Here is a 24,281-nt window from a genome sequence, read left to right on the forward strand (position 1 = left end):
ACCCAATGTTAAACCTAAATCCAATGACAGGGTGATTACATGTTTAATTCACATTAGTTGATAACTCAGCAAAATGGAAATCAAAACTAAACATTGAACTGATGTCTGTGCCCAGTGGGTATTATCCTATGCTGACATCTTGTGACTTTTAAGGTGAACTGCAACATATTTCACAACAAGTAGTAACTTGAAGACGCTGCATATTTTCACAACAAGTAGTAACCTGAAAACAATGTTCTGCATAATCGGAGTAACAACTAGATACTGTTGGTAATATATCATACAGTAATGTATCTGCAGTGGAACAAGGCATACCAAGACAACAGGCAAAAGCAAGCAAACACAAATCAAGAGTGACTGACCATTTAATGATCTGTAGATGTTAAACAACCATTTATTTTACAGTTTAAAAATGTCCTCATGGAGGAACAGCAAAATACACTGAAAATTATGAAATAAGATTGATCAAAAGACAGTTTAAGATAAATAATTTTGTTTTTGGGGTATTTTCTTGTAATTTGTATACAAAAATTATAAGTGCTTTCAACATCACCATGAAAGTATTCAGCCTGCAGTCATAGAAATATTTACACCACAAAAACTGAGAATCAGGGTTTACTTCCTGTATCGGTTCACAACTAGCTTCGTCTTTCGGACTGCTTTGTTTTGTCACACAAAACATGAGGACCCTGAACGGAGACAGTAATAAGGGAAAGTACACAAGAGCACATATTGAGAACATGAGTATTTACAAAATTGGCTCAGGGAGACACTAGTTCAGGGAAAGGAAAGAGAGACCGTTTACACATCCATTCCCAGCATTGTTTAAAGTTTTAGTCACATTCGTTGCCTTACGGATTCTATTTACCCTTTACTTATTCAAGTTATGCATGCTACAGCTGTCATTGAGTAATTTGCTTTTTGACTTTGGGAGCACATATTGGTATCCAGGAGTATTTTCAGAGGAATGGTAGAGGGCAGTGGAGGACACAAGGAGAGAGACAGAAGGACTATGTTCACCATCATCAAATAGAACAGTTTATGGCACTCCATGGAAATGAGGACAGGATTTCACAATGGAGTAGTAGTCTGTATGCTGTAACAGGTTGGGCTGATGAAGAAAATATATTAAAAAAAACAAAGTACAAACAGAGGCTGGTACAGTAGATCTGAGTGACAACTACAAAGTCAAGTATGAAAATAGGTTCTGGGGGTTCATTGAAAAAGAGATTTTGGCACAGAATCAATTCTAATAACAAAAGCTTGTAAATGTCACTCCTAGGAGTTTTGTAGGGGTCCTTGCCAGTTGCCACCCCCAAAAGGTTGATAGTGATGAGTTGTCATATAATCCACTTGGCCTCCTTACATATTTTTAGTCTTTAAATATTTATAATATTTACAGTTTTGCAATTGTCTATGACACCTTGACTTGTATATAAGACAAACAAAAATAAACAAATTATATATATATATATATATATATATATATATATATAGGTCGCCTGTTGAGGCATTAAGTGCAAACTGTACAACTCAAATAGTAACCTCTGAGGATAGAGTTGACTCTGGAAATGAAGTAGAAGGAAATCAAGTTGGCCGATGGTAGAAGAGTAAAAGCAGTACAAAAAATTGATGAAGCAGACATTATTCCTTTTTCTATTTTTCTCTTGCACAAGTAAAGCTGGTCACTGGTGCATGTCTATTTTAATTGGTAGCATTTTATTCTCTAATCGGTACAAAGATCATGTTTTTTTTCTCAACATAATGCAATGACTGATTTGATCTGTTTTCTAAGAAAATTCCCAAAAGATGTAAATAAAATGACAATCATTATTTCAATGAGAGTAAAAACATCCCTTAGCAGTCTTTCTCTTTTCGTTCCTTCGTCTCCTCGAATGCTTTCAAAATCAAGACGCAATCCGGTTTACTTCCAACGATTGCAAAAGTGAAATGTATGATCATAGAATTGATCATGAAAACCCCCAATCCACCCTTCCGTATGCTCTCCGTAAAGGCAGGGAGTTGTGGAATCAGAGGTGGAAGGATGACTTAAGGACTTGGTGAAGAGAAGTAAGAGTGAGTGCATGTTTTAAAAACAACAAAAAAAGAGGTCAAACCCATCCAAACTGAGGCATTTCCAGTTTTCTAACCTGGATGAAAGTCCAAAAAGGCTGGTGTTGGCTTGATTCTGTTGGGTTCTAGAGAATGGAGTTTTTCTATTGGAGGTATTACACGGAGGCAATGACAATCATGATGTGAGGGGAGATGCTGGAGATACTGTTGAGAAGGTCGGGGGCGAGCCGCGACAGGTGGCTCTCAGAGAAATCACATGGCGGAAAGATCTGCACCACGTATGCCGGCTGGGGAAGGAAGAGACCAGACACGTGTCAGATGGGTTTCCAACCTCATTGTTTGAAATCAGTTCAGTACCATACTCCCATCTCCACCTAATATTTACTTGAATACAGAAGGGCCATCATTACAGGTCCATTTGAAATGGATGCTGATATGGCTTAACAGTCAGAACGCACCACATACCTGATTGGAGCCGGGGTTGGGGACATTGATGATCCCAGCTGCCTGTTTTTGCTGTAGGTAGGTGATGAAGCCTCCTTTCAGGAGAAGGGTCTGACTGAGAACGTCCTCCTGATCCCGTCCACATGGCAGAGCTAGCAGGAGGCAGTAGTCACTCTCCACCTATAAACAATAATCATCAAATCGGTTGTGCTTTCACCTGAAATGTTACTGAAATATTAAGCATGTTTACATTCACAGTTGTAATGATAACTAGTTGCCTACAAAGAAAACATTACCAAAGAGTGTCTTAGTTTGAAAACATTCTACAAGAACCGTGCTAAAACGCATAATTTCAATGAGAGACAACTAGCAACTCACCATCATCCTGCGAGCCACGCCCTCAAGCTGGGACGCTTCCAACCTCATCCTCTGTGCGATGCGGAGCGGGGCCCCTCCCTCCAATGGCGGCAGTGAACGGTGGGCCAGAACGTTGTTGCCAGAGACAAAGTGGAGCTGCACAGCAGCCGAGTCATTCTTCAGTGCCAGCAGGCCTTGCCATACTATGGGGTATTTCTGCACAAACAAAAGTGGAGCAAAGACAGATCAGAGAAATATGTGACATTTTAAGTATAAGCAATATTATCTAAACTGATTTCTAATTCTAATCTATCCTTACTAATGATGACTGAAAGTCTTCAGGATTGTTTTAATTCCCATGATCAGCCTCCTTACCATTAAAAGCTGCACCATATCGACGGACCGGTATCCTGAGTGCCCCAGTTTACTCTCAGGGTGCCACTGTGAGGAACTTGCGAGGGGTGCTACTGGAGGGCTCGGCATGAAGACTGGTGGTGGGCCCTTCTGCAGAGCTAGCTCTTGCTTGTGGGAGAGAGCCATGGGAGAAGTATAAGAGGGCGAAATGGTGTCCCTCTGCATCCGGGGCATGTGGGATAAGTCCATGGAGGCTGTGTGACGGAGGTGGGAGTTGTCCAATTTGGTTTCACTTCCTCCACCAAGTGACCCAGCAGAGAGTGACTGAGATGGCTTGCCCCTGTGGCTGAGATCACCATCCTGAAGAAGTAAATAAGACTTCAGTGCTATCTACATAGAAGTAAATGTACTGTAGGAGAGAAACGCTAAAATAATTGTCAAAGTCAATCCCAACTGAAAACACTGGCAAAAACACTAAACATCTGATAAACGAATGAACTAAATGTAAACATGAATGCATAGTTCTCTGACCTGGGAAGGTGTGATGCCGCGGGGAGCCAAGTTCAATCCCATCGAAGAGTGACTGGAAAACTGGGAGTGGAAGCCCTGCATATCCCGGTACACTGGGAAGGAGCCAGTGCCACCTGGATGAATCATCTGAACACCTTGAGGATGATGAGGAGACACCATAACAGGGACAGATGGATGGACCCCCATGATCCTGCTGCTCTCAGTATGAGGTGGGTGAGACATCTTTGCCTCCAATGTTTTAGGAATCTCCTTCCGCATCTGCGTCATTCCTTTTGGACTCTTAGAGGCAGCAGAGAGGTTGGTGATTGCGGTTGCTCCTGCCTCAGGAGTTTGTGACCGACGTCCCTCTGCAATGGTGTGCTCTCCTAGCTGATGGTGCATCAGGATGCGCATGTCCCGTATGTCGCGCATGTCTCTGATGTCTCGGGAGGCCATGCTGTACTGGTCCAGACGTAGGCCTGCATGATGCAGCCCTCTGTGCTGCTCTGCCTGCATCATCATCGCATCTGACTGGAGCTGGGGTGCAGAGGGTCTGCACAGCCCCTGGTGGTAGTGCTTCATGTTCTCTTCGGCACAGCTGTCTGAGGCTCCCCGAGTGGGGCCTGCATGTGACTGCAGCACCATTTCTCTGATGGTGTTGGCGTGCTGAGGAGGTCCAGTGCGGGGAGATGGCAGGGAATTTGCCCGTCTTCCATGACTCATTCCAGAGAGCTGTGGGGTATTCATCCTGACATCGCTGTGCAAGAGGTGACATATAGACACTGACTGGGTGACGCTGTGTGACACCGGGGTCATTATAACAGACTGCTCTGGGTGGGGATGGTGCATACTGGCAACATATGGAGACATCTCAGGCATGCCAGGATGCAAAACCATAGAGCTGGCATGGGGGGACATTGAGTTTCTGGGAGAGCAAACTTTCGCAAAGGGTAAAGGTGAGTGGCCCGTTGCTCGAGGGGAATGAGGCTCTTGCTTGAGGTGTGGGACTGACCGATCAGAAGGGGTACTGGGACTAGGACTCATGCGGTTTCCAGTCAAAGATGGGTAATGTGGATTCATGATTGGGCTGAGGTTGGATGTCTGGTGTGACTTTGCCATATCCACCATCATTGGTTTGGATTCTGCTCCAGGCTCTTTCTTTACATGCTGCTGCATCACAGCCCGATTGTACATCAATATTTGAGGACTAGTGACTGGTTGTTGAAACATCTTTACTGCGCTACCCTGGGGTCCAGTGTGATATGACGACTCTGACTTTTCAGAACCAGGACTCTCCTGCTTAATGGTGGAGATGACAGGCTGAGAATTGTATGTATGGCAAGTTAAGAGTACCCCTGGTTGTCCGTACCCTGTGGGTGTCAGGGGTCCCTTGGGGGTGCAAAGCTGGGATGGGGCAAATGGTTCTTGCTTAATCTGAGATTTAGACACAGACTGCTGAAACTCTATGTCGACTGCACTGGCCGGTGGGATCTGGCTAATTTTGGCGCTGATCCGTTGAGGTCCCTCTGTTTTTTGCCCTGAGTAACTTAGTACTACCACACCCTCTGATGTATTTACCCTGAGGCCACGACTGGAGCCTGTGTTGTAGGGTGTGCTCTCAACTACAGACCGTCCTCTGCAGTTTACATCCTCTACCACATCCACTCCATGGTAACAGTTGTTTTCGTTCATACTTGATCTGGATTTCTGTTTGGTTAGAGATAGGCCAGCATTACGGTTACTTAGGGAGATTCGAGGTGCTTCCTCAGTGTCAAAGGGCATTGGAATCCGGCTGATGACAGAGGTAGTAGGGGAAGAAATGACTGAATGCACCATCTTCTCTCCAAAGTTCTGCTGGGTCTCGGTGAGCGGGGATGGTTTTTGAAGAGTGAAAGGCAAGGGTCTGTCTTCAGGATGCATGTGCCTAGCAGCCATTGTGTCAGATGAGTTTTCATTCTCTGACATGCGAGGATCTGCCAGCGTTGTGGTTAGCACTGTAGTAGGAATGGCATTGCTGTTTGATGCTGACACATATTTGGGATCCATGAGGATCTTTCTGAGAGTGCTGGAGCTAGGGTCAATATCCGATGCCTTAGTATCAGGAGGCATAAGTGGATTTGCCGACTGGCTTCCAAGCGCTGTTACTGCTGGTGCAGAGGGAGTCAATACAGAAACTAGAGTTGCAGGAGTAGCATGTATTATACTTTCTTCAGATCTGTGAAGCCAGTCTGGTGAAACAGGCATCTTGCCTTGACAGGGTGGAGGGACATTCAATTGGGTTGGAGAAGGTGTGAGAGCAGGGGATGGAGAGAGAGCAGGGGCTACTGCGGATATTTGAAACTTTTTGAAATGAGGAAGTCTCTTGGTGCCAGAGTGAAAGGCTGATTCTTCAGGTACGGGTTGTTCCACAGCAGGTTGTTCTGCCTCCTTGGGAGTGTTCACAGTCATGGTGCATGTGATATCACATTTGCAGGTAGCAGCTGAGGTGACAACAGTGGCTGTAGCAGTAGCTGCCTTAGAGTTGATGACTTCAATTTCTTCAGGAATGGACTCTGGTAGCTTGAAGGGGGAGGTCTCAGCTTCTGATACCTCTTCAGCAGTCTCTCCCTTCCGGTTGACAGCCTTTCGTCCTCTGGACCTCTTTGGAGTCTTAGGTCTGACTGCTTTCCCTTTTTTTGCATGTGTTTCTGATGGAAGAGACTCATCTTCGGCAGAGGCCCCAGAGACTGTTGATTCAGAGGCTTTAGCATCGGTCATCAGGGGTTTGGCACTGGGAATCAAAACTCCCATCTCTGGGTCTGGGTCAATAATGTTGCTGATAGCCATGTGTGTTTCTGGTTCCAAGACATCATTGGCAGAGGGTAGGACCAGAGGCTCTGGGGTAGGAACAATTGCAGTATAAGTGGAAGGAGCTGTGAAACCATCTGTATCAGTAGATATGTCTTCAGCAGTAATGGAATCAATAGCAGCAGCTAGTTCGGTTTCACTGGCAGGAATAGCTGACTTCTCCCCCTCCATTTCATTCTCTGGTTCTACAGTGACAGGGGGCAGCAGGGTAGGTGGCTCTGCAGGTGGTTCCTTATAGGGTTGAAGAGGTTGCACAACTGTAAGTTTGGCAATATTCTCCACTGCCCGTTCCAGTTCCATCTGACGTGCCAAAATAGCGGCTGCTGGGTCTACCGTTTGTTCAGGGTCTAACAGAACATCTTCCTTTTCCTCTGGGCTGAACTCTGCAGCAGCTTTCAGATAACACTGAGTCCTTGCTTCTTCTTTATCTGGTACTCCTGGTTTGACATTTTTAGCAGTGGTCTCAAAAGATACAGCCTCATCCTCCTCAGAGCAAAGCAACCCTTTCACATCATCTACGCTTACACGAATCTCAAGGTTTCTCAAGCCATGCGATTTATCCTCTGTCACCAATTTGGCATTTCGTGTAAACCTTGGTGCATTTACTTTCCCACTCTTTTCAGATTGTCTTTTCTCCACATGGGTAGATTCTATCCTCTCAATGTCCCCTTCAGAATACTTTTTCTCAATTTGATCAGTTAGCACTTTGTCTCCTTCGTCTTTCTGTGTTGGCAAGCATTGCATTGCTTCCTCTAATAATTTCCCTGCTTCTTCGGACTCATCTTTTATTTTGGGCTCAGGCTCTTCAGTAGTTGTACTATCAACTGACTTCTCTCCTGATGATGTTTCCCTCTTGGATTGTTTGTCTACTCTACTTGCTTTCCTACCAATTGAAGCCCCAGTAAGTGAAGACACTTGAGCTGTCTGCACTTTCTGCATACGGGGTGAACACCACCCCTCAGACATTCTGGAACCCTGTCCAGTGTTCGCAGGCTCTTTCATGTCACTGTCTTCCTCTGATGATTTCTGCGAGTCCCCTTTCACTGGTGACACATCTTCCCCTCGCCTGCGTGACTTGGGTGGGCGACCTCGCCTTGTGTAGGTAGATGTGTTCAATGCATCCTGCTGCAGCACTATATCCTTGTCGACACCACACTTACGGGTGGAGCAGGAGGACTCCACCACCTCTTTACATGGTGGCTGGGCATCCCCTTCAGACTGTGTGGCATAAACTGACCGTACATTTCGTCGTCTGCTTCTTCCGTGGATTAGGATTGATTCATTCTCAGAGTCAGGGACATTAACTGGTGACTTGGCTATGGTTTTAGGTTCTGATGATGCCTTTAATACTTCTCCTCGTGGAGATGAAGACCTTTTCAGCTTCTCTCTGTCAATTCGCTCACTCTTTCGAGTTACTGGTTTCTCAGAGACAGCAGTTTTGGGGGGCTCCAGGATTTGTGTTACTGATACATTTGGCTTAGCTCTTTTACTCTTGGGTTGTTTGTGAATTGGCTTTGCTGGTTTGATTCCAGCCTCTGAGACTGGTATGTGAACCTCTTGGGAATCGTCAGATTTCTGAGGTTTGTCAAAGTCCTTAGAATATGGTTTCTCTGGTTGGGTCTCTATCTTTACCATTTCTATATTCTCGTCAACCTTGGGGGAAGCAGAACAGGTGAATTCAGCAGCATTTGCCTCAAAACTACTTAATGAGGCACCAGGAGTGGGAGGCTTATTATCAAGGAAAGATGTATGATCCACTGTAAGATTGCCTTCAGTTGTAACTCTGGGTTCACATAATACCTCTTTAGGTTCAACTTTAACCTCAGCATCTGAAAGGAAAGGTGATAAGGGTGTGATTAAAATTGAGGCAGGGGGTTGGATCTCTACTAAAGGAGATTGGGGTGGGAACACTTCAAGATTATGTTCTACTTTTTCCTCTTCAATCAGTGAAAGAGTCTGTTCAGAGGATGAAGTAGTTAAAACAACCTCTTTCTCCTGCTGTGGAGAAATCTCTCTCGGTGAAGAAAGAAACTGTGAAATTGGCAAGATGAGAGCAGGGCTGACTGATTTAATATCGGCCTTCTGCATGAACTCTAAAACCTTGGGAGACGCGTCTTGTTCACTCTCATCAACACTTTCAATTTCTTGTGGAAAGTGGCCCCATGATGTCTCCTTCTGTTGTTGAAGCTCCAGAAAGCGGCTATGAAAAAGAACTATGGGCTCTTGAAGGTCCCCTCCCCATGGCCCAGGTTGTCCTTTGACAGCATCTTGTTTGGCAGGATGTCTGCCAACTCCCAACTCAGGATCTTTGCGCTCAAGATGTTGTAGACGCCGTGAATCTTGCTCAAAGATTGAACTATGAAGAAAACGAGATGCAAACAGCTCCTGCCGTTCCAGATCCTCTGCTTTGGGGTCTTTCTTATTGTCATCCAGTTTACCTTCAGAGTCAGTACGAATCTTCTTCTTTTTCATGTACCAAGACGGGATAGGTCGTGGTACAGACTCTACCTTTTCTTTGTCTGAGCCACCGCGAAGACTGGCAAAGCGAGAGTCTCTGTCAAGAAAAGACCAATTATCCTCCCTTGCGGAGGACAATGACTTGGCTCGCTCAAGAAGTGCTTGTGTGTCTGGAGTGATAGTCTTGTCTAATGCAAAAGAATAGAACTTGTTCTTCTCCAGGGAGCATGAGAGCTTGAGGCCTGTCAACCTTTCTTCACGTTCCCCAAGGATAGAGGACAGTGAGGTGTTGGGCTTAGGGGAGTGGTTTTTGTTCCCACCATCATCATCTGAATCTGACGATACTTCTCCAGGCTCTAGTTCACACACAAGACGTTTGCAAATGCTTTCTTGTTTCACAATGCTACTGGGGAAGGTCATGTCCATTCGGAGGCAGTCAGATTTGATTCTACTCTCCCATCGTTGAAGTAACTGCTCGTTACACCCAAGCAATGCTGTTTTAAGCTTAGGAAATTCTGTGATAGGGGAACGGAAACGATTAGGTGTCATGTCCAAGCTGTATTTCAATGAATCTACATGCGAGTAGACTTTGTCCTCTTCTTTTGGAGAGTCTTTAGTCTTTTTATTGGTAACTGATTGTGCTAACCGGGAAGCACACTCTTCTTCATTTGAAGGAAAGGGACCAGAGCCAGATAAAGATATGACACTCAGGTCAAGGTCTTCATTTAATTCACAGGAAGACCTGTAGTTGCGGTCTCTCTTACCACTTAGCAAGTCGAAGTCAAAACTCTCGGATTTCTTACGTTTGCTAGATGGATAATCGTCTGTAACATCTTGAGGTGTTTTTCCTACCTCATGCACCAGACTGCACTGTTCAAAGTCCTCTGTGTCGCCGTCTTGTGGGCTTTCTGATTTATGTGATTTGTCAGGCTCTTGTCGGCTCTGTTCCATTTGTTTTCTGCAGGTCTGAGAGTGGTCAAGGTCAGACTCAAGTCGTTCTTCAGTCTCCCCTCTACTTTTGTATAGTCCTACACCCTGCTCGCCATTGTCTTGTTGCGGCAGTTGCGTGAATGCGTCCTGGTCAAGACTCCCATCAGAGATTTTCGTGAGACTTGATCCCCAAAACTGAATTTTCAGACAGGTTGGGTCTAATGGATCTGTTGCCTCTTCTGTTGGTTCTCCAAGTCGTGACTGAAGTTCCAAACTGAGTCCAAGCCCCATTCCCATGGAGACTATTTCAGACTCTTTTTCATCTTTAGGACTGCAAACAGTAACAAGTCTCTCAGATTTAGCCTTGCAATGCTCCATCTTATGCACCACTTTGCGCAATAGGCTCTTTTCACCCTCATTCTCCTTTGCCATAGCACTGTCAGGTGTCTTCCTAAGTCCCAGTCTACTGCCCTCTTCCGGACTCTCCCTCTTCAGTTGATCGGTCTTCCCCATGGAGTCTTCAAAACGCCTCTTTCGTGCAGCTAGACGGTCAACATCCACAGAGTTAGAACCATCATACCTAGGGTCAGCTTTCATATGTTTTTTGGCTTTCATTTTACCATCCTTGTCAACAACTTCAAGGTGGTTGTCTTTTGGCACCTTCCCATGCTTGACTATATCTCCTTTTTGCTGATCTATGCGGAAGGGAGGACTTTTCTGATCCCTTGAAGGTGATGCAAGCCGGATACTGTCATTCCCACCTCTAACTCTTTGTTTTTCTAGGACAGCATGACCAAGCAAGTTCACTTCCTTCTCCTTCACACGTGTTAGCTGCACCACACAAGGTGGTAGGTCTAGCCGTCCTTTGCCTGAGCCTTCTTTTTCCTTAAGGGGAAACTTGCTGACTTTGCTTCGAAGGACTGCATCTGGACTAACTTCTCTTTCCAGTTTAGGCACTGTCTCAGGCGATGGAACGCTGGGAGATTGCAATTTAAGCTTTCTCAGCTTCTGTTTCTCACCCTTCTCCTTGCGCCCAGACCACTTTTCCTTATCACCCCCAGTACCATGTTCAGTTTCAAATGGTCTATCCTTTTCTGTCTTATCACTCTTATTATACCGATCGGGTCGTGCCTTGTCAAATCTTGGAGGTGAGAGTGAACTGCAGCTGGCACTTCGCTCTGAGGATCTACAGCAAATGCGGCGATCAGAGTCATTTGGTAGACGCTCAGAGAGGGAGTGGGACGCTGTAGGACTGGCAGGGCGATGAGGGTGAGAAGGGCTCTGGCTGTGTTCCATTGTTCTCCGCCCATGGTCACGTTCACGGTCTGTTTCAAAGCGCTCACGCTCACGTTCCCTCTGCAAGTAACTGTATTTGCGGATGTCCTGCTCATAGGGGTCTCTGTAATCTCTGTACTCACGCGGATCATCAAAGTAACGCGGGTCATAGAAATCCCCCTGGTATGAGTCCCATTCTGTGTAGAACTCGCGGCCTCTGTCAGGTAACTTGCGACGGGGATCTTCTGTGAAGGTTCCTCCAGGTGTTCGTACACTATTGTCAAAGAATGGCCGTTCAGCTGTAAACTCATATTGCGGCCTGCGCTCATCCCTGATAAAAAAAAAAGAGGAACCAAATTCAAATTATTCAATGTCATTGGAATTTTTCAAATGGGGATATGTGACAAAATTAATCTAGTAAAAATGATACAAACCTTCGCTCAGATAGGATTTCATAGAAGTCGCGAATGTCCTGCCCAGATGCCTGCATTGAGTGATAGAAAGCCATCTGACTTTCCTGATTGGCAAAGTCCACCTGCAAGCAAAAACACATGGAAGTTGATAAATCAGAGACAAATATCATTGTTTGGACTATGGTCTTCAATCACCTGGCCTATTTCCCCAACTAACAGGGATTCTAATTCATAAGACATTTTTTTGCTACCTTAATTTTGTTGCCACCAATCTTCCACCCCTTGGTCTCCTTGACAGCTGCCTGTGCATATTCTATGTTATTATACAGTATAAGGGCCATTCCTTTGGGTCTGTCAAATACAACCTGTGGTGGGAGGGGAGAGAAGAAACATATTTAGTAAAAACCAAAATTATCTTTCTTATATACAGTGCATTCGGAAAGTATTTGACCCCTTGAATTATTCCACATTTGGTTAAATTACAGCCTTGTTCTAAAATTGATTAAATAGTCCACCCCCCCCCACCCACCCACCCAATCACTCTACACACAATACCACATAACTACTAAGGGAAAAACAGAATTTGTTTGCAAATATATATATATATAAAAAACTTAAATAAAACACATTTACTGTAAGTATTCAGACCCTTTTCTCAGTACTTTTGAAGCACCTTTGGCAGCGATTACAGCCTAGACTCTTCTTGGGTATGACACTACAAGCTTAGCACACCTGTATTTGGAGAGTTTCTCACATTCTTCTCTGCAGATCCTCTCAAGCTCTGTCAGGTTGGATGGGGAGCGTCACAACAAAGCTATTTTCCAGTCAGGTTCAAGTCCAGGCTCTGGCTAGGCCACTCAAGGACATTCGTAGACTTGTCCCGAAGCCATTCCTGTGTTGTCTTGGCTCTGTGCTTAGGGTCATTGTCCTGTTGGAAGGTGAACCTTTGCCTCAGTCTGAGCAGGTTTTCATCAAGGATCTCTGTACTTCGCTCTGTTAATCTTTCCCTTCATCTTGACTAGTCTCCCAGTCCCTGCTGCTGAAAACCATCACCGCAGCATGATGCTTCCACCACGATTCACCATAGGGATGGTGCCAGGTTTCTTTCAGACGTGATGCTTGGCATGCAGGCCAAAGAGTTCAATCTTGGTTTCATCAGGCCAGAGAATCGTGTTTCTCATGGGCTGACAGTCCTTTAGGTTCCTTTTGGCTAACTCCAATGTGCCTTTTACTGAGGAGTGGCTTCCGTCTGGCCACTCTACCGTAAATGGCCTGAATGGTGGAGTGCTGCAGAAATGGTTATCCTTCTAGAAGGTTCTCCCATCTCTGCAGAGGAACTCTGGAGTGCGGTCAGAGTGACCATCGGGTTCTTGGTCAGGGAGGTGACCCAGATCATTCTCCCCCGATTGCTGAGTATGGCTGAGCAGCCAGCTATAGAAACAGGATTGGTAGTGCCAAACTTTTTCCATTTAAGAACGATTGAGGCCACTGTGTTCTTGGGGACCTTCATTACTGCAGAAATGTTTTGGTACCCTTATCCAGATATGTGCCTCGATACAATTCTTTCTAGGAGCTCTACGGACAATTCCTTCAACCTCTTGGCTTGGTTTTTGCTCTGACATACACGGTCAACTGTGGGACCTTCTTGTAGACAGGAGTGTGCCGTTGCAAATCATGTCCAATCAATTGAATTTACCACAGGTGGACTCCAATCAAGTTGTAGATACATCTCAAGGATGATCAATGGAAACCGGATGAACCGGAGCTCAATTTTGAGTCTCATAGCAAAGGGAAAGGGAGATACCTCGTCAGTATTACAACTGAATGCATTAAATTGAAATGTGTCTTCTGCATTTAACACAACCCCTCTGAATACGAGATGTGCGGGGAGCTGCCCTAAATTGACATCTATGCCATCGGTGCACAGGGAACAGTGGGCTGACTGCCTTGCTCATGGGCAGAACGGGGCATTCAGTTGTAACCTTGTCAGCTTGGGGATTTGATTCAGCAACCTTTCGGTTACTGGCCCAGGGTCTGAATACTTATGTAAATAAGATGTTTTTTTAAATTTTGTAGTAAATTTACAAAAATTTCTAAAAACCTTTTTTCGCTTTGTCATTATAGGGTATTGAGGTTGAGATTAAAAAAAAAAGTGATCAATTTTACAATAAGGCTGTAAACGTAACAAAAAAATGAAAGAGGAATGGGTCCGACAACATTCTGAAGCCACTTTACGAATACACACTCACACAGTACCAGTGAAAAGTTAGGACACCTACTCATTCAAGGGTTTTAATTTATTTATTTAAATGTTCTACATTTTAGAATAGTGAAGACATCAAAACTATGAAATAACACTTATGGAATCATCTAGTAACTGAAAAAGTGTTAAAGAACTCAAAATGTATTTTATATTTGAGATTCCTCAAAGTAGCCACCCTTTGCCTTGACAGTTTTGCACATGCTTGGCATTTTCTCAACCAGCTTCATGAGGTAGTCAACCTGGAATGCATTTCAATTAACAGGTGTGTCTTGTTAAAAGTTAATTTGTGGAATTTATTTCATTTGATCCAATCATTTGTGCTGTGAAAAGTACGCGCTTCAAAGCCATGCAACACTCCTTCCGTGGCCTCCAACTGCTCTTAAATGCTAGTAAAACCAAATGCATGCTTTTCAACCGTTCGCTGCCTGCACCCGCACGCCCGACTAGCATCACCACCCTGGATGGTTCCGACCTAGAATATGTGGACATCTATAAGTACCTAGGTGTCTGGCTAGACTGTAAACTCTCCTTCCAGACTCATATCAAACATCTTCAATCTAAAATCAAATCTAGAATCGGCTTTCTATTTCGCAACAAAGCCTCCTTCACTCACGCCGCCAAACTTACCCTATTAAAACTGACTATCCTACCGATCCTCGACTTCGATGTCATCTACAAAATGGCTTCCAATACTCTACTCAGCAAACTGGATGCAGTTTATCACAGTGCCATCCGCTTTGTTACTAAAGCACCTTATACCACCCACCACTGCGACCTGTATGCTCTAGTCGACTGGCCCTCGCTACATATTCGTCGCCAGACCCACTGGCTCCAGGTCATCTACAAGTCCATGCTAGGTAAAGCTAGGTAAAACCTTTCCTTCCAGTTCTCCGCTGCCTGTGACTGGAACGAACTGCAAAAATCACTGACGCTGGAGACTCATATCTCCCTCACCAACTTTAAACATTTGCTATCTGAGCAGCTAACCGATCGCTGCAGCTGTACATAGTCTATCGGTAAATAGCCCACCCAATTTACCTACATCATCCCCATACTGTTTTTATTTATTTACCTTTTTGCTCTTTTGCACACCAGTATCTTTACCTGCACATGACCATCTGATCATTTATCACTCCAGTGTTAATCTGCTAAAATTGTTATTATTCACCAACCTCCTCATGCCTTTTGCACACAATGTATATAGACCTTTTTTTCTACTGTGTTATTGACTTGTTTATTGCTTACTCCATGTGTAACTCCGTGTTGCTGTCTGTTCACACTGCTATGCTTTTATCTTGGCCAGGTCGCAGTTGTAAATGAGAACTTGTTCTTAACTAGCCTACCTGGTTAAATACAGGTGAAATAAAATGTAAAAAATAAAAGCTGCTATTTGAGTTGTGAGGCGTCTGTTTCTCAAACTAGACACTAATGTACTTGTCCTCTTGCTCAGTTGTGCACCGGGGCTTCCCACTCCTCTTTCTATTCTGGTTAGGGCCAGTTTGCACTGTTCTGTGAAGGGAGTAGTACACAGCATTGTACGAGATCTTCAGTTTCTTGGCAATTTCTCACATGGTATAGCCTTCATTTCTCAGAACAAGAATAGGCTGATGAGTTTCAGAAGAAAGTTCTTTGTTTCTGACCATTTTGAGCCTGTAATTGAACCGACAAATGCTGATGCTCCAGACACTCAACTAGTCTAAAGAAGGCCAGTTTTAGTGCTTCTTTTCAGCTGTGCTAACAATTGCAAAATGGTTTTCTAATGATCAATTAGCCTTTTAAAATGATAAACTTGGATTAGCTAACACAACGTGCCACTGGAACACAGGAGTGATGGTCGCTGATAATGGGCCTCTGTACACCTATATATAGATATTTCATGATTCAAAATAAATAAAAAAATCTGCCATTTCCAGTTACAATAGTCATTTCCAACATTAACAATGTCTACACTGTATTTTTGATCAATTTGATGTTATTTTAATATGGACCAAAAAAAGTGCTTTTCTTTCAAAAACAAGGACATTTCTAAGTGACCCCAAACTTTTGAACGGTACTGTATGTATGTATGTATGTATGTATGTATGTATGTATGTATGTATGTATGTATGTATGTATGTATGTATGTATGTATGTATGTGGCAAGAAAAAGTATGTGAACCCTTTGGAAATACCTGTACTTCTGCATAAATTGGTCATCAAATTTTATCTGATCTTCATCTAAGTCACAACAATAAACAGTCTGCTTAAACTAATAACACACAAACAATACGTTTTCATGTCTTTATTGAACACACCGTGTAAACATTCACAGTGCAGGGTGGAAAAAGTATGTGAACCCTTGGATTTAATAACTGGTTGATCCTCCTTTGGCAGCAATAACCTCAACCCCAAACATTTTCTGTAGTTGCGGATCAAACCTGCACAATGGTCAGGAGGAATTTTGGACCATTCCTCTTTACAAAACTGTTTCAGTTCAGCAATATTCTTGGGATGTCTGGTGTGAACTGCTCGAGGTCATGCCACAGCATCTCAAATCGGGTTGAGTTCAGGACTCTGGCTGGGCCACTCCAGAAGGCGTATCTTCATCTGTTGAAGCCATTCTGTTGTTGATTTACTTCTGTTTTGAGTTGTTGTCTTGTTGCATTACCCAACTTCTGTTGAGCTTCAATTGGCAGACAGATAGCCCTACATTCTCCGGCAAAATGTCTAGATAAACTTGGGAATACATTTTTTGGGCGATGATAGCAAGCTGTCCAGGCACTGAGGCAGTAAAGCAGCTCCAAACCATGATGCTCCCTCCACCATACTTTACAGTTGAGATGAGGTTGGTGTGTTGTGCCTTTTTTTCTCCACACAGTGTTGTTTGTTCCTTCCAAACTGAACTGAACTGTAGTTTCATCTGTACACAGAATATTTTGCCAGTAGCACTGTGGAATATCTAGATGCTCTTTTGTGAACTTCAGACGTACAGCAATGTTTTTTTTGGACAGCAGTGGCTTCTTCCGTGATGTCCTCCCATGAACACCATTTTTGTTTAGTGTTTTACGTATCATAGACTTGTCAACAGAGATGTTAGCATGTTCCAGAAATGTCTGTAAGTCTATGGCTGACACTCTAGGATTCTTCTTAACCTCATTGAGCATTCCGCTCTGTGCTCTTGCAGTCATCTTTGTAGGACAGCCACTCCTAGGGAGAGTAGCAACAGTGCTGAACTTTCTCTATTTATAGACAATTTGTCTTATCGTGGACTGATGAACACCAAGGCTTTTAGATATACTTTTGAAACCCTTTCCAGCTTTATGCAAGTCAACAATTTCTAATCTTGGGTCTTCTGAGATCTCTTTTGCTAGAGGCATGGTTCACATTAGGCAATGCTTCTTGTAAATAGCAAACTCAAAAGGCAGGGCAGCTCTAACCAACATATCCACTCTCGTCTCAATGATTGTACTCAAGGTTAGCTGACTCCAATTAGCTTTTGGATAAGTCATAAGCCTAGGGGTTAACATACTTTTTCCAACCTACACTGTGAATGTGTTCAATAAAGACAAGAAAAATACAATAATTTGTGTTTTATTAGTTTAAGCAGTCTGTTGTTGTGACTTAGACGAAGATCAGATCAATTTATGACCAATTTATGTAGAAATCCAGATTATTCCAAATGGTTCACATACTTTTTCTTGCCACTGTATGTATGTACATAGGAGTTGAATTTGGAAGTTTACTTACACCTTAGCCAAATACATTTAAATCAGTTTTTCACAATTCCTGACATTTAATCCTAGTAAAAATTCCCTGTTTTAGGTGAGTTAGGATTACCACTTTATTTTCAGAATGTGAAGTCAGAATAACAGTAGAGAATTATTTATTTCAGCTTTTATTTCTTTCATCACATTCTCAGTGCGTCAGAAGTTCACATACACTCAATAGGTTTTGGTAGCATTGCCTTCAAATTGTGTAACTTGGGTGTAACTTGGGTCAAACGTTTTGGGTAGCCTTCCACAACCTTCCCACAATAAGTTGGGTGAATTTTGGCTCATTCCTCCTGACAGAGCTGGTGTAACTGAGTCAGGTTTGTAGGCCTCCTTGCTTGCACACGCCTTTTCAGTTCTGACCACACATTTTCTATTGGATTGAGGTCAGGGCTTTGTGATGGCCACTCCAATACCTTGACTTTGTTGTCCTTAAGCCATTTTGCCATAACATTGGAAGTGTGCTTGTGGTCATTGTCCATTTGGAAGACCCATTTGCAACCAAGTTTTAACTGAAGTCTTGAGATGTTGCTTCAATATGTCCACATAATTTTCACTTCTCATGATGCCATCTATTTTGTGAAGTCCACCAGTCCCTCCTGCAGCAAAACACCCCCACAACATGATGCTGCCACCCCCGTGCTTCATGGTTGGGATGTTCTTCACCTTGCAAGCCTCCCCCTTTTCCTCCAAACATAACGATGGTCATTATGTGCAAACAGTCCTATTTTTGTTTCATCAGACCAGAGGACATTTCTCCAAAAAGTACAATCTTTGTCCCCATGTGCAGCAAACGTTAGCCTGGCTTTTTTAATGCCGGTTTTGGAGCAGTGGCTTCTTCCTTGCTGAACGGCCTTTCAGATTATGTCGATATAGGACTCGTTTTACTGTGGATATAGATACTTTGGTATCGGTTTCCTCCAGCATCTTCACAAGGCCCTTTACTGTTGTTCTGGGATTGAGTTGCACTTTTCGCACCAAAGTACATTCATCTCTAGGAGACAGAACGCGTCTCCTTCCTGAGTGGTATGACAGCTGCGTGGTCCCATGGTGTTTATACTTGCGTACTATTGTTTGTTTGTACAGATGAAAGTGGAACCTTCAGGCATTTGGAAATTGCTCCCAAGGATGAACCAGACTTGAGGTCTACAATTTAATTTTCTGAGGTCTTGGCTGATTTCTTTTGATTTTTCCCATGATGTCAAGCAAAGAGGCACAGAGTTTGAAGGTAGGCCTTGAAATACATTCACAGGTACACCTCCAATTGACTCAAATGATGTCAATTAGCCTATCAGAAGCTTCTAACGCCATGACATTTTCTGGAATTTTCCAAGCTGTTTAAAAGGCACAGTCAACTTAGTTTATGTAAACTTCTGACCCACTGGAATTGTGATACAGTGAATTATAAGTGAAATAATCTGTCCGTAAATAATTATTTGAAAAAGTACTTTTGTCTTGCACAAAGTAGATGTCCTAAACGATTTGCCAAAACTATAGTTTTTTTTACAAGAAATTTGTGGAGTGGTTGCAAAACGAGTTTTAATGACTCCAACTATGCATATAGATATATACAAAATAATGACATGGGGATGTGTCACAAGAGAAAGGCTTAAACATGAATAAGGAGCAGGCTTACCTTGATAACATGTCCATAACGACAGAAATGACGAGTGAGATATTGCTCTGTGATGTTGGAGGCTAAACCATCCAACCAAACACAAGTTGTGGGCATACTTTTTCCAAATCCAAGCTGTAGAAAGATGGAAAATTAACATACCAACAATATTATCCTGTTGACATCACTCCAGTCAACAACAAAAAATCTCAGTTGTACATTCAAAAGATGTGTTTCGTGAAATTCTAGTTTTATGCTCTTCTCACCTTTAGCCTATTGTTGCCGAGGTACTCTCCATCCATCTTCTTTATGGCCTTACAGACACTGGTAATGTCACTGTACTGTAGAAAGGCATACTGAGGGGCACCATTAACTTTCTTGATGTCAATATCCTATGTGAATGGAAAGAAAGGCAACACTGAATTAAGAGAGGCAGTTTCGAATTTGGAAATGTGTTCCTCATAAAATCTCATTTGCAGCATGCAGATTCATAATGTATTTCACTTACCACTATCTCCCCAAAGCGCTGAAAGATATTGAGCAGATCATGGTAGCTGGTGGTCTTTTCCAGGTTGCCAATAAACAGAGTCCGTGTGGCTTTGGGGTGAAACTCATCTATCCTCTCATCCAGAGGCCGGAACTCATTCTCGCTTTCAGTCTCTGAAAAGAGAAATACATCTTTTCATGAACCTGTACAAATCATTAAAAAATATATATAAAATATATATATTTTTTTACATAATCTTAATAGAACCCAGAGATTTTCCTGGTCAGGTTACACGGTTAGGAAAAACTCAAGCCCCTTTATATACCAGTTGTGGACGCACCAGGGCCGTTCCAGGCAATGACCTCAATTTGCATGCCAAAAAACAGCTTCCCCTTTGATGCAGCCAGGGCCTTTTCCTGGTCCTCCTGCTGGCGAAAGAACACTAGTCCATAGCGCTCCTCTAAAGCTCCATGGATTTGCACAGACGTCACCTTCCCATACTTCTTGAACTCATGGAACAGGCCATCTTTTAGACTTGTATCTGAAAGCAGAGGGAACAAATACTAAAATAAACGTTGACTAAATACCTTCAAATGCATACAGAGTGACTCATTCTTATCTGCAGTACAAAAATCATCAACAATGTAATTAACTCAACAAATTATATTATTACCAAAACCTAGCAGGTTATTGCCCACATGTAGCGTGGAGTAGATAATATATGGTATATACACAGCAGCCGTGGTGTAAACTACTAAAGTATTTTTACTTTAGTAGTTTACACCACTGCTGCTGTATCTTGCCTAGTTCAATAAAATATTAAATACAAATAAGTCATTTTTGGGGGTATTTGTACTTCACTATTTATATATTTGACAACTTTTACATTCCGAAAGAAAATAATGTAGTTTTACTCCATACATTTTTCTGACACGCAAAAGTATCTGGTACATTTTGAATGCTTAGCAGAACAGGAAAATGGTACAATTGAAGCACTTATCAATTTAACATCTCTGGTCAGCCCAACTACTTATGATCTGGCGGACTCACTAAACACAAACGCTTCATTTATAAATGATGTCCGAGTGTGGCCCTGGCTATCCGTACATTTATAAAACAAGAAAATGAAGCTGTCTGGTTTGCTTAATAAGGAATTTTAAATTATTTATACTTTTGATACTTAAGTATATTTAAAACCAAATACTTTTAGACAAGTAGTATTTTACTGGGTGACTTAAATTTGACTTAAGTCATTTTCTATTAAGGTAACTTTACTTTTACTCAAGTATGAACTTTGGGTACTTATTCCCTCCGCAGCACAGCTTAAGGGATCAAATCCTCACCTGTCGAACGCACAGGAAGATTCTGGACCTTGACACCAAAGCTTTTTCGAGGCTCATCCTTGTCAAGGGCAGATAAAGGCAGAGATAAAGGTGCAGGGACGGCAGCAGACTGAACTGAACGTGCTGGGGAGCCATCACTTGAACTACTGCTGGAATCACTGCTGGCAAAGAGGAACACAGAGGCTTAATGAGAAATAGATTAGTGTGCATGTCACAGAATCTCATATATCCGTCATAAGAAGAGGAGTAAAATCACTGTAAAGAACTGATGACTCAGATAGTGTGCTTTTGTCTGAAATGTTACATTTAAAAGACATCTCTATGCACAAAGATATAGCTCACAGATGTGATATATATCGGAATCATCGTCAATCCATTATACGGGTGATTCTCACGAAACCAGTTTTAACCATGGCAGTAACAAATTGATGCATCTGCAACAACCAATTATCATTCTGAAGACTAAGATGACTAGTTTATGACACAGTGTCTTATTTGAAATAAATTGTACATTTTTTACTGAAATTAGTCCAATTAAATTTTCAGGTAACTTTATAAAATGTTGAATAAAACAAAATATGTTGCTGTAGTTTGTCCATAAATCATACAAGTTATATTTTTTACTTAAAACAGTGTCTGTGGATGTTTCTCATTACCGTAACACTTTTCAAGTTGCTATAAAAAATAAAAAAATAAATAAAGTGTAATTCACCCATGATGCATCATCTAGAGGAGTAGTCCTTAGATGAGCACAAGTTATTTTAATTTATATGCCTTCAGAATGAGGATCTTCTTCTCAAACATCCCTTTAAAAGACACTTGACCTTTCACCGAAATGACAAAAAAGCTCCAATTGGGAAAAACGTAGAAAACCATTACCTTACCAACATGGAGGCATGAATGGGCTTTAGTGATGGTCAATTGTTTGCTAACTCAATGTCTGTCTCCTATTACTTGCAGATTGAGCTTTCATTACCGAAACGCACATATCATTATTTAATAATTTGTCAGGTCTTTTTCGGTAATGATAATAATTAAATTCTAATGTATAGCCAATGGGTGTTTCTTATTTACTAGGACCACTGTTACAACTATTGATTATATATTTTTGTAAAACATCAAATTTTATTAGTCACATGCGCCGAATCTAACAGGTGTAAATTTGACAGTGAAATGCTTACTTACGATCCCCTAACCAACAATGCAGTTTTAAAAAATACGGATAAGAATAATAAACTAAAGTCATTAAAGAGCAGCAGCTAAATAACAATAGCAAGACTATATACAGGGTGGTACTGGAACAAAGTCAATGTGTGTGGGCACCGGTTAGTTGAGGTAGTATGTACATGTAGGTAGAGTTATTGAAGTGACTATGCATAGATGATAACAGAGAGAAGACGTGGTGTAAAAAAAAGAGGGGAAGTGGGACAATGCAAATAGTCTGGGTAGTCATTTGATTAGGTGTTCAGGAATTTTATGGCTTGGGGTTAGAAGCTGTTTAGAAGCCTCTTGGACCTAGACTTGGTGCTCCGGTACCGCTTGCCGTGCGGTAGCAGAGAGAACAGTCTATGACTGGAGTGGCTGGAGTCTTGGACAATTTTTAGGGCTTTCCTCTGACACCGCCTGATATAGAGGTCCTGGGTGGCAGGAAGCTTGGCCCCAGAATGTTACCTACCCTTAGTACCTGGGGGCGGCCAGTTAGGAAGACCAGGATCCAGTTGCAGAGGGAGGTGTTTAGTCCCAGGGTCCTTAGCTTATTGATGAGCTTTGAGGGCACTATGGTGTTGAACGCTGAGCTGTAGTCAATGAAGAGCACTCTCACATAGGTGTTCCTTTTGTCTAGGTGTGAAAGGGCAGAGTGAAGTGCAATAGAGATTGCATCATCTGTGGATCTGTTGGGCGGTATGCAAATTGGAGTGGGTCTTGGGTTTCTGGGATAATGGCATTGATGTGAGCCATGACCAGCCTTTCAAAGCACTTCATGGCTACAGACGTGAGTACTACAGGTCGTTAGTCATTTAGGCAGGTGTAGTGTTCTTGGGAACAGGCACTATGGCGGTCTGCTTAAAACATGTTGGTATTACAGACTCGGACAGGGAGGGGTTGAAAATGTCAGTGAAGACAATTGCCAGTTGGTCAGCGCATGCTCGCAGTACACGTCCTGGTAATCCGTCTGAATGTTGACCTGTTTAAAGGTCTTACATCGGCTGTGGAGAACGTGGTGCTCTCATGCATGTTTCAGTGTTATTTGCCTTGAAGCGATTATTGAAGTAGTTTAGCTGTTCTGATACTGGGCAGTGTCACTGGGCAGCTCTCTGCTGTGCTTCCCTTTGTAGTCTAATGGTTTGCAAGCCCTGCCACATCCGACGAGCATCAGAGCCGGTGTAGTACGATTCGATCTTTGTCCTGTATTGATGCTTTGCCTATTTGATGGTTCGTCGGAGGGCAAAGTGGGATTTCTTATAAGCTTCCGGGTTGGAGTCCCACTCCTTGAAAGCGGCAGCTCCTCCCTTTAACTCAGTGCGGATGTTGCCTGTAATCCATGGGTTCTGGTATGTACGTACGATGCACTTACTGATGAAGCCAATGACTGATGTGGTGTACTCCTCAATGCTATCGGCGGAATCCCGGAACATATTCCAGTCTATGTTAGCAAAACAGTCCTGTAGCTTAACGTCTGCTTCATCTGACCACTTTTGTATTGATCTAGTCACGGGTGTTTCTTGCTTTAAGTTCTGCTAGTAAGCAGGAGGATAGAATTATGGTCATAATTGTCAAATGGAGGGCAAGGGAGAGCTTTGTATGAGTCTGTTTGTGGAGTAAAGGTGGTTCAGAGGTCTTTTTCCTCTGGTTGCAAATGTAACATGCTGATAGAAATTTAGTAAAACGGATTTAAGTTTCCCTGCATTAAAGTTCCCGGCTACTAGGAATGCCACCTCTGGTGAGCGTTTTCTTGTTTGCTTATGGCGGAATACAGCTCATTCAATGCGGTTTTAGTGCCAGCCTCTGACTGTGGTGGTATGTAAAAAAAGGTGGTATGTCAATTTAGAAATGCATCTAAAATACCTTAGAATCACACATATCCACATCCTAAAGACCTTGGAGAAATTACAATTTTTTTTAACCTTATACTTAAGTCCACTTTTGAAAACACATGCACATAA

General features: G+C 42.8%; 1 protein-coding gene across 5 annotated transcripts in view; it reads right to left on the reverse strand.

The window, feature by feature from the left end:
* Positions 1-349: 349 nt before the first annotated feature.
* Positions 350-24,281, reverse strand: part of spen (spen family transcriptional repressor) — a 49,319-nt gene continuing 25,387 nt past the window's right edge. For 2 of the 5 annotated variants that reach the window (XM_021566386.2, XM_036947204.1), the window contains 12 exons: positions 21,118-21,275; positions 20,100-20,315; positions 19,796-19,947; positions 19,554-19,679; positions 19,309-19,422; positions 11,912-12,025; positions 11,682-11,782; positions 3,760-11,578; positions 3,250-3,588; positions 2,896-3,090; positions 2,539-2,697; positions 350-2,360 (listed from right to left, as the gene is read on the reverse strand). In XM_021566386.2, the coding sequence (XP_021422061.2) occupies positions 2,229-2,360; positions 2,539-2,697; positions 2,896-3,090; positions 3,250-3,588; positions 3,760-11,578; positions 11,682-11,782; positions 11,912-12,025; positions 19,309-19,422; positions 19,554-19,679; positions 19,796-19,947; positions 20,100-20,315; positions 21,118-21,275 (9,625 nt within the window). In that variant the 3' untranslated portion in view covers positions 350-2,228. Of the gene's footprint in view, positions 2,361-2,538; positions 2,698-2,895; positions 3,091-3,249; positions 3,589-3,759; positions 11,579-11,681; positions 11,783-11,911; positions 12,026-19,308; positions 19,423-19,553; positions 19,680-19,795; positions 19,948-20,099; positions 20,316-21,117; positions 21,279-24,281 lie in introns of all 5 variants that reach the window. The other 3 variants (XM_021566385.2, XM_021566388.2, XM_021566387.2) reach the window with 2 other exon arrangements.

The sequence above is a fragment of the Oncorhynchus mykiss genome, chromosome 16 (assembly GCF_013265735.2).
Source record: "Oncorhynchus mykiss isolate Arlee chromosome 16, USDA_OmykA_1.1, whole genome shotgun sequence".
Taxonomy (NCBI): Eukaryota; Metazoa; Chordata; class Actinopteri; order Salmoniformes; family Salmonidae; genus Oncorhynchus; species Oncorhynchus mykiss.